We start from the raw sequence: 13,115 nt of genomic DNA on the forward strand, positions 1-13,115 counted from the left end.
TAGTCTAACTAACTTCCTGTATGTCAGTCTCTGGTCTACGTGATTTATGTTAATGATACCATTTAAGTCTTACAACACTGGGAGGGAGGTATTACAATCCCCTTCTTACAATGAGCAAACTAAGACAGAAAGTGGTTAAGTAACTGGCCCAGGATTAAAGGCAAAACTGGTTTTAAAACCTGCCGTTGATGACCACTGTGCATTATACTACATCTCTCTGTGAGGTTCTGAATTCTGAAAAGAAAACTAACATATGAGATGAAGTATGAGGGGATTAGTCCTGTGTGTGTGTTCAGTTGTCTCTGACTCTTTGAGACCCCATGGACTGTAGCCCATCAGGCTCTTTTATCCATGGAATTTTCCAGGCAAGAATACTGGAGTGGGTTACCATTTCCTTCTCCAGGGGATCTTCCCAACCCAGGGACAGAACCCACTGTCTCTTGCGTCTCCTGCATTGGTGGGCAGATTATATACCACTGCACCACCCACCACTCGGGAAGTCCACATTTGGATTGGTTCCCCACACTTATGCTAAAGAAGTATAAATTCTTTAAGCCTCACAATAAGTGAGGAAGAGGTGAGTGGAGTTTTTTCCTGTTTCCTCTGCAGTCATTTCACTATGCTTTGCTTTGTGTATATTTTAATATGTTATTAGGGGTCAAAAACACAAATGAAAGAGTGCCTCAAGTATTTTGGAGGAATATTAGGAAGGATTCTCTGTCCTTGTAGGTGTATCAAAACAGCAAGGGGATCAGTAAAGTATGGTGGTTGAGATTATAGGCTCAACAGTATAAAAGTGGAACAGAGGCCTACCTGATTAAAGACTACTTTTGAAAATGTAAAGGTAATGCTAAACAAACGTTAGAGTAGTGTTACTCCAGGTGTGGGAACTAGGGGTCCAGCAAAGTTAAGACCATACAAGTAGATTTACATAAGTTATTGTCAATGCTCTGGTTCTCAAGTTGGGTGGTAGGCTCCCAGGTGTATAGTATAGTACAGATTAAAAAATAGATACATAAAAGAGGGTCAGTTTGTATACCTCAAAAATTAGGTAGAAAGGGAAGAAAAAGAAGTAAAAGAAAGGAAAGAAAGGAAAGGAAAAGAAGGCAGACATAATTTAAAGCTGCTTGTTTGTAACTATCTCTAATACCATGCCATTGATATTTTTCTGAGGCTACATTTTTTTTTCAATATAATCTTATTTAATATTTTAATAAGACAGCAGAATTTAAAGCTCTAAAAAAAAAAAAAAAGAAAAAGAAATCAGGGGAAGGGAAGGCTCTGGTATCAGAAAAACTTGAATTCAGTTCTCCCACTTATTGGTTGTGATTTCTCTAGACCTCAATTTGATTATTCATAAAATGGAAACATTGTAGTAGGATAAATAATACGAATTTACTGATATTTGACCTTTTTGGATCTACAACCTACCTCCTAGAGTTGTTTTAAAGACAAAATGAGATAACGTCCAGACCTAAGAAATATTAACAGCTCAATAAACGTTGTTTTTAAATGCAAGCACTATGTCAATATTTATTCACATGAATTTAGTTCTTTAATAAGTGCCCTCCTACCTCCACTCCATCAAAAGTAATGAACTGATATAACCAACTCAAACTAAAGTTAGTCTTTGGGTTATACATAACTACTAATACTTATGGGAAGTTGAAAATTATATTTTATTTTTCTTATTAAAGTGATGTATTAAAAATATAATTACACACAAATATGTAATGATATGTATTTACATTCTTTTTCTTTCTTCAGCTGACTTCCCTGTCCCTACTATAAATGATCTTGGAAATCCATTTCCTAACATCAGAAGGGTAATTTGCTCAACCTCTGGAGGTTTTCCAAAGCCTCACCTCTCCTGGTTGGAAAATGGAGAAGAATTAAATGCTACCAACACAACACTGTCCCAAGATCCTGAAACTGAGCTCTTCACAATTAGCAGTGAACTGGATTTCAACATGACAAGCAATCACAGCTTCTTGTGTCTTATCAAGTATGGAGACTTAACAGTGTCACAGACCTTCCAATGGAAAACACGTAAGTGACATTGTCCTGGGGAGTTTCTGCTGTGTAGAATCTAAAAAGAAAATAACTCAGCCAGATACATTATAGAATTATGCATATTGACTCTGATGCTATTACTTACAGTATTTTGTAGACATGCAAATAAAATAATAATAAAAGTGTTACTATGACTTATTAAGGTCACTGTACAAGGTTTGACTATAATGGTACTAATTTTATTTTCTTTAATAAACATTCTAAAATTTAGATATCCAAGTAAGTTCTATCTGTCAAGTCAATATCTTAGGAAGTTATTACAATATTATTGTTGTTATTGAAAGCACTAAAATTTGCCCTTCTTTGAAATTGCTCTCTAGGCTTTGGCACTTTCATTTTTTTTAATTTATTTTAATTGGAGGCTAATTACTTTACAGTATTGTGGTGGTTTTTGCCATACATTCAGATGAATCAGCCATGGGTGTACATGAGTTCCCCATCCTGACCTTCATGCGTCGAGCCTGGACTGGTGATCTAGTTCACATATGATAATATACATGTTTCAAAGATATTCTTTCAAATCATCCCACCCTCGCCTTCTCCCACAGAGTCCAAAAGTCTGTTCTTTACATCTGTGTCTCTTTTGCTGTCTCGCATATAGGGTCATCGTTACCATCTTTCTAAATTCCATATATATATGTTAATATACTGTATTGGTGTTTTTCTTTCTGACTTACTTCACTCTGTATAATAGGCTCCAGTTTCATCCACCTCATTAGAACTGATTCAAATGCATTCTTTTTAATAGCCGAGTAATATTCCATTGTGTATATGTACCACAGCTTTCTTATCCATTCGTCTGCTGATGGACATTTAGGTTGCTTCCATGTTCTGGCTATTGTGAACAGTGCTGTGATGAACACTGGGGTACACGTGTCTCTTTCAATTCTGGTTTCCTTGGTGTGTATGCCCAGGAGTGGGATTGCTAGGTCATATGGCAGTTCTATTTCCAGTTTTTTTAAGGAATCTTCACACTGTTCTCCATAGTGGCTGTACTAGTTTGCTTTCCCACCAACAGTGTAAGAGGGTTCCCTTTTCTACACATCCTCTCCAGCATTTATTGTTTGTAGACTTTTTGATAGCAGCCATTCTGACCGGCGTGAGATGGTACCTCATTGTGGTTTTGATTTGCATTTCTCTGATAATGAGTGATGTTGAGCATCGTCATGTGTTTGTTAGCCATCTGTATGTCTTCTTTGGAGAAATGTCTGTTTAGTTCTTTGGCCCATTTTTTGATTGGGCCGCTTATTTTTCTGGAATTGAGCTTCAGGAGTTGCTTGTATATTTTTGAGATTAATTCTTTGTCAGTTGCTTCATTTGCTATTATTTTCTCCCATTCTGAAGGCTGTCTTTTCACCTTGCTTATAGTTTCCTTCATTGTGCAAAAGATTTTAAGTTTAATTAGGTCCCATTTATTTAATTTTGCTTTTATTTCCATTACTCTGGGAGGTGGGTCATAGAGGATCCTGCTATGATTTACGTCAGAGAGTGTTTTGCCTATGTTTTCCTCTAGGAGTTTTATTGTTTCTGGTCTTACGTTTAGATCTTTAATCCATTTTGAGTTTATTTTTGTGTATGGTGTTAGAAAGTGTTCTAGTTTCATTCTTTTACAAGTGGTTCACCAGTTTTCTCAGCACCACTTGTTAAAGAGGTTGTCTTTTTTCCATTGTATATTCTTGCCTCCTTTGTCAAAGATAAGATGTATATAGGTGCGTGGATTTATCCCTGGGCTTTCCATTTTCTTCCATTGATTTATGTTTCTGTCTTTGTGGCATTTTCATTTTGGGAGCCCCCTTCCTATGATGGTCTCATGATGTCAAATCATTGTCCTTTGAAGGTGAATGTGCTTTTTAAGAAATACTTGTTCATTCAGAACCAAGCCTGGCAAAGAAAGTGAATGACAAACTACTAGAGGACAATGCTTAAAAAAAGTGGTCATTTTTTATCAAAACCATGACCAAATATTTACCCTACATGTAGTAAACTTATAAAATTTTCTTTCCCCAAGAGGTGAAGTCATATGAAAATATAAAATGGAAAAAGTAGGGTTTACATAAATGTATGCATATTAAATCCACAATGGGTTATTACAGAAGAACTCATATACTTGAAATACATTTCTAGCGTATTTGACTGATTATATGCAGCATCACCAGGCCTCTGCCCATCCCCTAACCCCACTTATAACAATATGTTTTGTGGCTGCATAGTAAAAAACAATACATTGTGTATAATATATTGATATTATGTATAGTATATCTTATATCTTCCGCTTATCTTTCTTGTATAGAGGAGATATTTTAGATGGTCTACTAGTTCATCTTAGGTAAGATTAGGTCTTTCCATCTTGGGTGGATTCTTTGTTTTCCTTAATAGGTAATGAGATAAAATTTGGGGCAAAAATTAATTCAAATACAAACAAAATTTTGTTGGAACATGATACAAAATTAGTTCAGATACAAACCAAATTTTGTTGACATGATTTTATTAATAGCCCAAACTCATCTCTATTTCAAATTAAGTTTGAATCATAGTTTATTAATTCAGCATTCTTGTCATTTTATTGATATATAATTAATCAATTTTAGATCATCATGATTAAGGTAGAAGTTAATAAGTACAGCTTCAATTATATTTTATTTTGGACATCATTTATATTTGGAATATGAGTATGTATGATATTCTGGGGCAACGGTTAACAAAAATTTTCAGAAAAGGGCCAGATAGCAAATATTCTTCACAGGTCATAGTCTCCAGCAACAACTCAGTTCTGTTGTTATAACATGAAAACAGCCATAGACAAGACATAAATGAAGGACATAGCTGTATTCCAACAAAATTTTATTTAAAAAAATAGGTGGTAAGCCAGGTTTGGCCTGTGCATAGTAGTTCATTAACTTAAAGGAAATAGAATGTAGTCCTTTAAATAAAAGGATGGATCTATTCTTTAAAGATGATTTAGACTACCCAGCTTTATCATCATTTCTCTAATTTGCCTTTTCTGAACTCTTCCTTCACACTAAAGATGAGCAGTATCCCTTTTCAGAATAATTAAAAACACTAGCTCTCTGTCCTCTTTGGGGTGTCAAGGGGTGACTGCATAAACAAATGTAAATTAGTGTATAGTTGACAGACATTTTGAATGGATATGAGCAAAGCTCTACTATTTAAATACCTACTCTTAACCCCGAATTTATTAATTAAGCAGATTGGGTCTGTGGCTCTTTTAGCCTGGGCCCGCCCAATTTGTTAACCCTTGATGTACTGGAACATATAGGGGTGTGTGCGTGTATAAGGGGTGAATCAGGGAGACCTACTCAGGCTGTCTTATGACCTATATGTGCAAATGTCCTCACACAACTATGCACTTGGGATTTTGGGTCTTCCCTGTGGAGTAGTGCCAGGTTCCTAATAGGCATCACGAGAGAGTGGGATTGCTGTTACTGATTCCTCCTTACTCTTAAACACTTACCTTCTTCTAGGCTGAGTGAGGCTTGAGAATGAATGAGGAGTGACCTCTGAGAGGAAGCCTGTGAAACATCTAGACTCCCAGGATAACAGCAAGAGCTTCTTTGTTATTTTGGGTGTCATTTTGGTTTGCAAAGGCCAACCCTGGTAACCACAGGATGTCTCCATGCAAATGGGTGTTTTAGAGAAAAATAGAAAAACAACTTACCCTAGTTTTCAAGTAGTGGGTGCTCTATGGTCAAATGTGCATTTTATAATTATCACTGTGGCAGGATGTATAGGAATTATTAGAGCCTAGAACACCAGAGGCAAAGAGACCATAAAGGCTACTTGGTTGGAGATCAGAAAAACCTGAACTAATTCCTGCAAGAGATTTGGAGAAAAGATTGCAGAGATAGTCTCAATACAGAATAGAAAGTCAGTGGGAGCTACTGAGCAGTAAGCATGAAGGCAAGCCTTCCCTTGGTCACTGATGGTGTTGCCATTAACTGAAATGGGAGAATGCAGGTGGTAGATACACTTTAGAAAGAATACATATGCTGAGTTCAATTTTAACCAAATGGAGAGGCTGGCATCCAACCATCTAGTTATCAGTTGGAAATACAAGTTTGGGGCTCAGAAGTGAGATCAGAAATATGATATACAGACTTAGAAATCAGCTGATGTTTCCAACCTTGGGTGTGGCTAAGATCACCAATGATTACCAGGGCTAGTGAGAGAACGGGACCACAGATGGAACTATGGGGACAAGTTAAAGAACAAAAAGAGGAAGAAGAGCTGATGAACAAAACTGAATCACAAACAGAAATAGACAAATATGGTGTCACAGAAGTCCCAGGAGGAAAAGTGTCAACGGGACTGAATGCTGATGAGAAGTCCAATAAGATAAAGACCAAAATTTATCCCCAGGGCATGTAATCAGAAAAATGGGAATCAAGTACTTTAGTATTAATAAATGTTCAATATTTATTGATGAGCCATTCCAGGGAAATCAGAGGAGGATGAGCTGCTAGTATTCCTTTAGTGTTTCTGCCCTTTCTCCAGCTGTTGGTGCTAACTATTCCTTAAAGGAGGTGAAGAATAAATGGTGTAGCTGCTGCTCCTGAGTGGAGGACTGACAGAGTACCACACACACCTTTCTACTCCCACCCACATCCTTCCTCGTGTGCCCCCTCTTCTTTCTGTTCCCTGTGTTCTACAGATGAGAGCCAGTTTGCAGAGCCCTCCTCCAGGATGATCCTACCTACCACCAAGCGACAGCCATGCTTGGTTCTTTGCTAGGTCTCTTCTATTCTTCCCGAAGCTCTAGGCTGAATGGTGAAAAAGGTGTTATCTGAAAATGAATGCAAAGTGACTTCTGTAGTTTTAGGCAGCTATTGTGAGGTGTGTATGTGTATGTGTGTGTGCATTAAAGAGGATACCCTAAAAGGGAGAAGGCATGACAGAGCTGGAGAAGGAAAATACAGAAGGTACATCTGGAACACAACATCAACTATTAGTAGCAGTACATAGTAATATCAGCTATAGAAATACTTCTATTTATTTTTAAAAATTGCTTATTAAGCTCTGATATTTGTTTATTTGGCCACAACACACAGAATGCACGATCTTAGTTCCCCGACCAGGGGTTGAACCTACACCCCCAGCACTGGAAGCGCAAAGTCTTAACCACTGGGCATCCAGGGAAGTCCCTAAAATAGCTTTTAAAGGCTCTCCTGAGAATCTTTTCTTTGTGCCAACTTGATTCAGTAAATGCAAACATTTAAATTTTCTTTTTCACATTCAATATATTCAATATCTGACATCTGATATTAGTTGCCCATAAGTATGTGTCTGATTAAAGAGTTATGCAAGAAAAATGATAGAATCTGCATTTTGGAGAGCTGACCAGGCAAAGAAGTGAAAAATGCTTTACAGTTGTGTCATTATAAGGGGCATGGAAGGGTATCAGGCAGCTGGAAACACATTAGAGCTGACACTGTTCTTTTCCCTCAACAGCCAAACCAACCCCTTCTGCTAATCAGCACCTGCCCTGGACCATTACTATCACAGTCTCAGCATGCGGGATTGCTGTGATCATTGCAGTTACAGTAACATGCCTGACCTGCAGTAAGTAATATTGTACTCTGGTAATGATCTCAATTCTGGACACCCAACCTCTTATCAGTACAGGTCAGCATCTCTCTGAACTTTTAAGCCTATTTTATTCTTTTTGGAGCAAATCTATGGAAACTTTAGTGTCTCCTTTACTTGTCTCAGCAAGTTCTGTTCATTCCCTGCACAGATATTTCTTGGACACCTACTATGTGCCTGGCACTCTACTAGACACTGGAGTTACACAGATAAGAAATCACTGACCTCAAGGCACATTCTAGCTTAGTCCCTTTATCTTCCCCCTAACTCTGTATTTTCTTGGAGATACTGAGGCTTGCTAACTAAATTGATAACATATCTGATGCAAAGCAATAGTCTAATCTTTGATTCAGAATTGGAGGAAAGGCAAGAATGACAAGGTTTAGGGGCAGGAATCATTTTCATGGAGGAGGGTAAGATGCACTAACAAGATGTAGAGTAATTACATCGCTACAGGTGATTTTACCAACTCTCAGTTCTTCAGAATGTATTTTTTGATGAAAGATCAGGAGTGGTTGAGGAAAGAAGAGATATTTAGGATAGGACATCTTTTCCTATGAATCTAAATCTTTGGCCTTACACATATGCTATACTCAATCTCTGTAATCAAATGAAGAGGAACTGCTAGGCCAGTGTTAAGGCTATAGTCACCGTGAAGGAACACCAAGCTTTCTTGGAGAAGAAATTTTGTACACTGAGCAAATTGGAAAATCAACATCTGCTGACTTTTCCAACATCCGGCACACATAAAAAATCAAGGCTCGAGGAAGTCACTGGAGACTTTGCTATGAACAACTTACGCCATGGGCAGGATAAAGAGGTCTGGTGGGCTCAAGGACGTTTCTAATACAGACTGTCCAGCCCTACCTCTCTAGTTTACATTTTCTAATCCTTAGTACTATTGACTTTGAGGGCTGGATAATTCTTTGTTCTGCGCATTGCGATGCTTAGCAGCATCCCTGGCCTCCTCTCAATGTATTACAATAGCACCTCTTGCCCCAGTTGTGACAACCAAAGATGTCTCGAAGCGTCACACCTGTCCCCCAGTGGGGGTGGTGGTGGAAACCTGGGGTTGAGAACCACTGCTATAGCTCTAAGCCAGCTGAAGTTTTGCCAAAATACATGGGCATGATTTAAGGGAAGATTACCTATCTAGATTTTTATTGCTTGCTCTTGTCTTCAAGGAAATGCTGCAAGATGGAGACAGAGAAGGAGGAATGAGGAGAACGTGGTAATAGAAAGGTACCCTCTATCTACATAAAATCTGTGGAAGGATCAAGCTGACCAGAACACCTGGAGGTATCTTCTCTACCAATGTGGGATGTGTGAGATCTTGTGGCTTGTGAACACAGGGTTTCTTCCTCTCAGGACCAAACTTAAGATCCTTTACCAAGTACCACCTTCTCAAAATCCTCATTCAGATACTCTCAACAGGTGGTTGGCACATCTCTCCTTTCTCCTCACATAAAATTTGTTTAGTGTAACCTTTTCCTTTGTCATGCCATTCTGCCATCTTAAAATGTTCCCCTCTTTTCAGTCAACTCAGTGTCTTTTAGTATTTGTCAAACACATGTACTATTTCTGAGCTAACTCCTTATTCTCATCATTCCTTTTTCCCTGTATCCCTCAGCACTGGGACACAGAGTGGGGTAGCTCTGTACTAATTCAGTAACATCTCATTGGTCTGTCTGCCTCTTACTAACAGAGTCATCCCACTGACCCAAGCATAGAGCCATTTTCTTAAAGAATTACCTCTTTGGGTCATTTTCTCACTTAAAAAAAGAAGAGACCCCAGTGTCTACAGGAAAGGCTTCAGAGCTTACTTTCCATATTCCAGTTATCTCCTCAGTGTAAACATCCTCAGTTGTTTCTATCGTCCTTCACATGGCAGTTTCCAGGAGCACACTGCACACCTTAAATGTCAATAAATGGTATCCAAGACTTTAGATTTGATCTGATTCTAAATATATATGATGGAGTAATTACTGTTCATCCAAGGATGTTAAGGGAGCCTAACATAGAATCAGCTTTTGTAAGTAACACTATTACAAGTGTTAATCCCTCAGTCATGTCCGACTCTTTGTGACTCCATGGACTGTAGCCAGCCAGGTTCCTCTGTCCATGGGATTCTCCAGGCAAGAATACTGGAATGGGTTGCCATTTCCTTCTCCAGGGGATCTTCCCAACCCAGGGATTGAGTCTGGGTCTCCTGCACTGCAAGGAGATTTTTCACCATCTGAGCCACCAGGAAAGCTCCAATTTGGGGCTTTGAGGAAGCCCAATTTGCACTATTCTAAAATCCCCAGGTCTTTTAAGAGAAACATTGGGACATTAGAATCCAAGAGACTGATATCAGGACCAGGATGGTTTACAGTCTCCATAAACAGTTCAGTTTTGACTTGTGAAGGTTAGGGTAACAGCTGTATACAAAAATCAAGACTCTGCAGTTACTTTTAAAAAGAAAAAAAATGAGATCTAACACCTGAGACTTACAGAGCAGGTTATGCTTTCAGTTTAGCTCAGTCACTCAGTCGTGTCCAACTCTTTGTGACCCCGTGGACTGCAGCACCCCAAGCTTCCCTGTCCATCACCAGCTCCTAGAGCTTACTCAAACTCAGGTCCATTGAGTCGGTGATGCCATCCAACCATCTCATCCTCTGTTATCCCCTTCTCCTCCTACCTTCAATCTTTCCCAACATCAGGGTCTTTTCCAATGAGCCAGTTCTTCAAATCAGGTGGCCAAAGTGTTGGAGCTTCAGCTTCAGCATCAGTCCTTCCAATGAATATTCAGGACTGATTTCCTTTAGGATGGACTGGTTGGACTCCTTGCAGTCCACGGGACTCTCAAGAGTCTTCTCCAACACCACAGTTCAAAAGCATCAATTCTTCGGCACTCAGTTTTCTTTATAGTCCAACTCTCACATCCATACATGACTACTGGAAAAACCATAGCTTTGGATGGGCCTCTGTTGGCAAAGTAATATCTCTGCTTTTTAATATGCTGTCTAGGTTGGTCATAGCTTTTCTTCCATGGAGAAAGTGTCTTTTAATTTCATGGATGCAGTCACCACCTGCAGTGATTTTGGAGCCCAAGTCTCTGTTTCCAGTTTCCCCATCTATTTGCCATGAAGTGATGGGACCTGATGCCATGATCTTAGTTTTCTTTACAAAAGCATTATTTCATCTTATAAAAAATCTCTATAAGCAAGATCGGGGTTTTTTTGTTGTTTTTTTTTACTTTTTATTTTTATTTTTTTCTTTTTCCATTTATTTTTATTCATTGGAGGCTAATTACTTTACAATATTGTAGTGGTTTTTGCCATACATTGACATGAATCAGCCATGGATTTACATGTGTTCCCCATCCCGATCCCCGCTCCCGCCTCCCTCTCCATCCCATCCCTCTGGGTCTTCCCAGTGCACCAGCCCTGAGCACCCATCTCATGCATCCAACCTGGGCTGGTGATCTGAGCAAGATCGGTTTTATGGAGAGAAACTCAAGCCTCCAAGACCTTGAGTGATCTGCCTTAAGTCAGACAGATAAAGAACCAGAACCCAAACTGGACATCAAGCTCAGATTCCTTTCATGGCTCCATAGCAGCCTATGTGTAATTCCCCCACAGCAGTCTCTCAGGTTCCAATTCTGCTTTCCTTACAACTTACTCATTCCCCAGGATGCCCTTCCCAGAATGTTCCCCTCAGTTCTGCAATTACCTTGCATTTCCCTGACTTTCCTTCCATCTTAAAAGTTTTCTGCTCAGTCACCTGAAGGAAGCCTGGAACGCAATCCCCTACACAAGTCTTCTGTGGCCATGCTGTCCAGTTCAAGCAGCTCTGCCTCTGACCGCCACAGTTGTACTCTCTCAGGCACATCACTCTCCACCCTGGGTTTATTTTCATTCTTTACCAAATTGTAGGCTTACTGAGAAGAGCAAGCATGCCTGATACACCTTTGTCCCACACATAGCTGAGTGAGCACCTTTATCGATAAATGTTTGATTGGTTGGTGACTGCTGGTACATAATAATGCAATATTTTCTGTAGTAAAATTCGTCAGACCTGTCCTAAATTCTCTCATACTTTAGACCTGCCTTTATGTCGTTTAGCCATCAAGATTAGTATCTATAATGGTACCTCAAGCTGGGAATACCCTTGCGATAAAAAAATATAAAAAAATTTTTAAATGTTTTCTTCAGGTCCTACCTCTTTCTGAGATTGGCCTCTTCTTGGTGCTTCCGCGAACAGCCAGGGTTATCCCACCTCGACCTTCCTGTATCTGTTCTCTAGGAGCCCCTTCACTCCAGTGGCTTTGCTGAAAGTGACTAGAGGAGTATGATGGGGACAGAAGTAGTTCTGGTGACCTTGCCCAAGGATTTGGAAACATGGAATTCTTTAGGCCTGGAAGAGACATTAGTGAAAACCACTTACTAATGACAAGGATCTCGAAGTCCTGCGTGGTGACCTGAATTACAAAGGTCAGGGCCAGAACCCAGATTTGGTGCTCTGGCTCTGGTGTTCTTTTCCTTCACGAATCGGGCTCTGTGCTACTGACTGTTTTGTGTGTATACACACACATGTATCCATCAAAGTGCTTCTGGAAACAGAATTTATTCAGTATCATCTAGGTCCATCTCAAAAGACTTGGTGTGATGAAGGAATGGAGGATGTCATGCTGTCAAAAGCAATCTAATGTTAATGTATGGGAAGTCTGTTTTAAGTACACCTAGAAGACAATGGAAATATTACTGGTATTTAGCCAGGATTTTATTCTCACTGTGTTCTCCTTTTTGGCTTTCCCACTTCTCAACTAGGTTCAGGAGAAAGTAGATCCATCTAAAACTAATTTCCTCTGACATGTAGGATGAATGACTTATACAGTAAGTCCCCTACATATGAACCCCCAAGTTGTGAACTTTTAACTAAAAATAAATTTTAATTCCTTTAAAAGTCTTTGAAGTAACAAAATAGGTATTATGCCAATTTTTAATTCAAAAGTGAACTTATGAGCTATTTCATTTGTAGTTACTTTCTAGAATAAGTTATTGGTTAGATCATAAATTTTAAACAGAAAAAAGTGTGTGTTTTGCACACTTACACAACTTTCTCTAAATCTTTTCTTAGGGAAATTTGCATTTTTCTCCTTAACAGTTTATTGATAGCCTCAGTCTTAACCACAAAGATTGGCACTGTGTATTACATATATTGTTATGCCCTTGTTCTCTAATACAATATTTACTTTGTGTAGAAAAGTAAATATTGTATTGTATATAAAAGCTTACCAACTTTTTCCCAAGCAATTATCAAAAAGCATTCATTTGGACTTTTCATAGTATTGATTTTTTAGTTGCTCCTATAAAAAAACAATTCAGCAAAATCTGTAAATAAAGTCATTCTGTTTGCACTTATTAACAAGTGGCAAACTTTCAAAATTGTGAACGTGC

General features: G+C 38.8%; 1 protein-coding gene across 5 annotated transcripts in view; it reads left to right on the top strand.

Moving 5' to 3' along the window:
* The window catches only part of CD80 (CD80 molecule), a 33,576-nt gene that overhangs the window by 13,940 nt on the left and 6,521 nt on the right, over window positions 1-13,115 (top strand). For 3 of the 5 annotated variants that reach the window (XM_043874345.1, XM_043874346.1, XM_043874344.1), the window contains 4 exons: window positions 1,768-2,049; window positions 7,540-7,650; window positions 8,859-8,973; window positions 11,871-12,768. In XM_043874345.1, the coding sequence (XP_043730280.1) occupies window positions 1,768-2,049; window positions 7,540-7,650; window positions 8,859-8,935 (470 nt within the window). In that variant the 3' untranslated portion in view covers window positions 8,936-8,973; window positions 11,871-12,768. Of the gene's footprint in view, window positions 1-1,767; window positions 2,050-7,539; window positions 7,714-8,858; window positions 8,974-11,870; window positions 12,769-13,115 lie in introns of those variants that run through there. The other 2 variants (XR_006335284.1, XM_043874347.1) reach the window with 2 other exon arrangements.

This window comes from Cervus elaphus, chromosome 19 (assembly GCF_910594005.1).
Source record: "Cervus elaphus chromosome 19, mCerEla1.1, whole genome shotgun sequence".
NCBI classification, from domain to species: domain Eukaryota; kingdom Metazoa; phylum Chordata; class Mammalia; order Artiodactyla; family Cervidae; genus Cervus; species Cervus elaphus.